At 36.3% G+C, this 4,694-nt stretch overlaps 1 protein-coding gene across 1 annotated transcript; it reads right to left on the bottom strand.

The window, feature by feature from the left end:
- Positions 1–470: 470 nt before the first annotated feature.
- On the bottom strand, positions 471–4,445 carry IFNG (interferon gamma). The gene is made up of 4 exons (XM_081588962.1): positions 4,332–4,445; positions 3,111–3,179; positions 2,833–3,015; positions 471–605 (listed from the first exon to the last, which is right to left on the bottom strand). Exons 1-4 carry the CDS (start codon positions 4,443–4,445, stop codon positions 471–473), a joined length of 501 nt encoding a protein of 166 aa, XP_081445088.1.
- Between the last annotated feature and the right edge of the window lie 249 nt (positions 4,446–4,694).

Below are 4,694 nucleotides of genomic sequence, written 5' to 3'. Positions count from 1 at the left end.
TTATCAGGGCACAAGTCATATTGCCTAACACATTCAAGTGATGCCTGACATGCCATCAAATTAGTGGCTCAGAATGCAGATCTAGTCTCAGATAAGTAGTGACTAGATGGCATCATTTCATTTATCAGCATTCATTACATCATCAAGTGAAATAAGTGCACAACCCACAGATTCTTGCTTAGGTTAGCTGCCTAGTTGGCCCCTGAGATAAAACCTTGAAATCCCATAGACTTGCCTAGTTAGTCAGGAAAAAAAAAAAAGAGTCAAGTGAAATAGTCACAGGATATAGGAATTATAAATAACACATATATTAATAATAATAATAATATTTATTTTCATGACATAAAAGTTACTATTATAAATACTTTGAAAAGTCTAAATATATATTCCCCATATAAATAATGTAAAATATTAAATATTAATAAATAGATTTAGATTTAAAAATTCAAATATTGCAGGCAGTAGGACCATTACATTGATGCTCTCCGGCCTCGAAAGAGATTCTGACTTCTCTTCCGCTTTCTGAGGTTAGGTCTTGGCGACAGGTCATTCATCACTTTGATAAGTTCATTTATGGCTTTGCGCTGGATCTGCAGATCATCCACCTATTGGGAAGGAAAACATCAAGATTAATTTCAGACATATGAGTCATTAGGATATTCTGTTGTCTAAGCACAAGAAAATCAAAGTATTCTTTAAAATAAATTATTTTCACTAGCAATAATGAACCTTAATATGTAATGTTGGTTTCTTCAGTGATAAAGACTAAAATTATAACAATTCAATTGATAGTTGTGCTATAACAGGATGGAGCACATCACATATCTGTAAATTTACCACTTCAGAGATCTGAAAATTATATAGTGAAAAAACCCCAGAAGTAGAGTGACAGAAAAATGTGGGTGTGAATTCTGTGTGTGCAATACATCTGACTTTAAACCAGTCACTGAAGTTCTGCAGATCTCTGTTTTCTCCTCTAAGTATGAGGAGATTGTCTAGATGATCCCTAGGGTCTCTACCAATTCCATCACTTCGTACTGAGTCTTTGCTCTAAGTATCAAATGATAGCCAACGGCTCTCATGTTTGGTGTGTGAAAGAGTAACCTGAGGACCTAATGAAGAACTCCGACACCCAGATGGATGAAACCGGACTAGGCCTGGGCCATTGTGTAGTTACCAACATTACCAGGTGATTTAGGCACCACCCAAATTTGAAAACCACTGGTATAGGTTCAGTACTTTATAAACACCAAGTCCTAGAAGAAGGAAAACCATAATTTTTAATTTGCTCCAAATTAGGTCAGTCTCATCGTTTTCATAATGGTATTAAAAATAAACACTGACCTTATTTAAATGGTAATAATCAATTACTGGTATTACATAATAGTTAAAGTTAGGGGTGAAAGCAATCTCCCTGTACCCTGCCTTCCATTCCAGCAAATTGAACTATTTTCTCACTCTTCCCAGTAGGATCATATAGGTGAATTCATGCTTCATAAAATGAGGACCATTTGCTTTCATCTTTGCTCTGCCACTACATTTCTTTCTAAAGCTGGAAATGCTGCAGCCACCTTGCCACATTTCTGAGGATGACTAGGAGATTCTAAGTTATAAGACAAAAAGGCAACACATGCCTTAAATATGTTCACATTTGAGCAAAAGACGACAATGGTTGAGCACTCACTCAAGATTGCACATTGTGAAGCAGGAGGCTTGGAGCTTCCAGAAGGATGGGACCAACCGATTGTTTTCAAGGCCCAGTTACAACAGAGTAGAAAAGTTTCTACCAGCTGTGTGTTTACAGGTGATAAATTTCACTTTCCAGTTTTCTAAGCATCACCAAGAAACTAAGGGACTTCTCTAGGACTGAACGGTAACCTGAGGCAGCACTGGGTTAGGAGCAAGTGCTTTTTCATTCTCTAGCCTGCAACCAATGGAGATCTGCTGAATATGGAAAACATTACGTCTCATTTTTCCAAGCCACTCTCATACCATCTAACATACGGGAGACTAGAGAAATCTTGAAGAGCAATCACTTATTTCAGTTCCTGGGAGCTTATATGAGATTATTTCAAAGTTACCTTTCAGCTTCTAAAAACTTTAAAGATTCACTGATAGGACAATTTTACCTATTTTTTTCTAAAAACAAACGCAGTCACCTCTCCTTGGGCTGTACAATCTGAGTGGTTGACCAGAGTCCGGCAGTGGGAGGGCCTTTGTCTCCTCAAAGGCTATTCCTTTCTCTTATCTCATTCTCATTTTCTATCCATGGCATTGTAGAATTTTAGAGCAAAGGAGACCATAGAAATTATAGTGAACTCAACAGGCTCCTTTTAAGATGAGGAAACAGCCCCAGCCAGACCTGTGATTCATCTGAAGTCACACATTTCTTTGGTGGCTAAGCTGGGTGGAGCACACATCTTCTTCCCTCTCCCTCCCACTGCTCTTTCCATTAAGACATGCAACCTATTCAAAGCAAGAGAATTTCCAACACACAAACAAGGGGCAATGGGAGAATTGGTTTTCAATACTCTGCCCCCATCACCCCAACTCCTTCTCTGCTTCCTCCTCACTGATTTGTCCATTCACCCATCTTTGCACGGTAGGCATAATGCCAGTGTTTTCCCAAAATCACAGACTTAAGTGCCTCCAATAACTGACTCTGCAAAGTCACCCAAGGCACAAAGAGAACTAGCAAAGAGGCATTTTGACCACAAGTTCACTTCAGAGCTTTAACAACTATACCCAATATCTAATTTCTATTTTCTGGGAATGAAGTGCTTTGTAAGAGCCTCTGTAATGATACCAAAGAAAGCATTAAGATCATCTCACCGGAATTTGAATCAGCTTTTTGAAGTCCTCCAGTTTCTCAGAGCTGCCATTCAAGAACTTCTGAAATATGTCTTGCTTGATGATGTCCATGCTCCTTTGAATGACCTGGTTATCTTTGAGGTTTTCAAAGAGTTTGAAGTAGAAGGAGACAATTTGGCTCTGAATAATTTTTTTGTCACTCTCCTTGGGAGAAAAGAGCACAAAGAGAGGTTGATGTGAATTTATCCATCAGAAAAAAAGCAACAGGAAAATCAGCCAAATGGAAATGTTCAGCTTACCTCTTTCCAATTCTTCAAAATTTCTAAGAAAAGAGGCCCACCCTTAGCTACATCTGGGTTACTTGCATTCTGGAAAATAAAACAACGCAAGAAAAAATTGGTTTAAAATTAGTCCATAAATTGCTGTAAAAATGTACTTCAAGTTTTATTGAACTTGGGTGCTGGCAATATTTACTGATTTTCTTTTCAGCACTGTTTAGTTATAACAAAAAATATTCACAAAAGCTATCCGGTTGGATAATAGCCAAAGACTATCATGTGATTTTGGCTTTCTTATTTACTAATATAACATCACAATGAACTCATTCAAGACTGATGATACTTAAACTGTCCCAAATTACTATGGTAAGAAAAAGGTATAGTTGAAAAAAAAAAAATCAGCAAAATCATCTCACTATAAAATACTGCCCCCCTATGGTATAGGTTTCTATAACCGCTACCTGTGTCCTCCTATAAGGTATTATATCGCCTTTAAAAGATAGCTCCAACTATAATTATAATAGCTAAATTTGGACATATGATAAAATATTTAAAATGCACAAACTATTTTAATTAACCATAAATAAATTTTTTAAGAAACTCATAAAATAAGACAAAAAATATTTTAAATATAAACTAGATTATAACTCCTACAAAAAATCTCAGCAAGTGACTGAGTCCAAGAGTAATTCACAGATAATCAAGATGGAATAGTTAAATTTTAAAATGACTTTTTAGAGAAGAACACCTATAAGTGTTTTTTTGTAAGCCAAATATTTAAGGAGCTCATCTTCTTTAATTGATCAATTATTTCAAATGACCATTTTTAATGCTGATCTTGACTCTTGACTGTCACCATTATAGTAACTTGAGAAATCAAAAATTAAGACTCAGCTGTCTTTTCGGCATGGTTACTACTTAACATCATAGTTGAATGGATTCTCATCATGAAATATCAACACTATATACCCATATGATATGCCCATATTATGCCCATCTTTTGGAGGATTCATGAATCCCTCCTAAATCTCTATAGCAAACTGAGCAGAGCATTAAAGCAATATCTAGATCGTTTAGTCAAAAAAAAAAAAAAAACACGTCTAGACAATAGTCACTATAACACCACGTCTTCTCAAAATGACTGAAGACTAGAGATGAGAGCCCATAGATAGAATTCCAAGTCAGCATCAAACATCAAGTCATTTCAATCACAAGAAAGTCTCATTAGAAGATCATACTTACAAAATACTCCTTTAGGTTTTCTATTTCTTTAAAAAATGGGCCCTGGCCATAAGAGCCAGAAAAACCCAAAAGCACGCAGAGCTGTAAAGCTAAGAAATAGCTTGTATATTTCATTGTTTAGGAGAGAGTTAGGCCGAAGTAGTTGAAGTCGGTAGCTCCTGTGTTAAGCTGATCAGGTCCCAAGGAGGTAGCTGATCTTTCTTTTCTAATTGCTGATCTGCAGATGATCAGAAGAATGTACTGTGTCTCCTTTTGGTGCTGGTATTTATACCTAACTGAAGTCTCATCAAGATTACGTATTTTCACAAGTTTTTTAAGATGAGATGGTGACAGATAGAGATGCTAGTTAGTTGGTATTAATAA

Source organism: Giraffa tippelskirchi, chromosome 4, assembly GCF_054371585.1.
Source record: "Giraffa tippelskirchi isolate mGirTip1 chromosome 4, T2T-mGirTip1v1.2.pri, whole genome shotgun sequence".
Lineage (NCBI taxonomy): Eukaryota > Metazoa > Chordata > Mammalia > Artiodactyla > Giraffidae > Giraffa > Giraffa tippelskirchi.
Note: the sequence above shows the minus strand (reverse complement) of the source record. Positions and strands in the feature narration are given on the sequence as shown.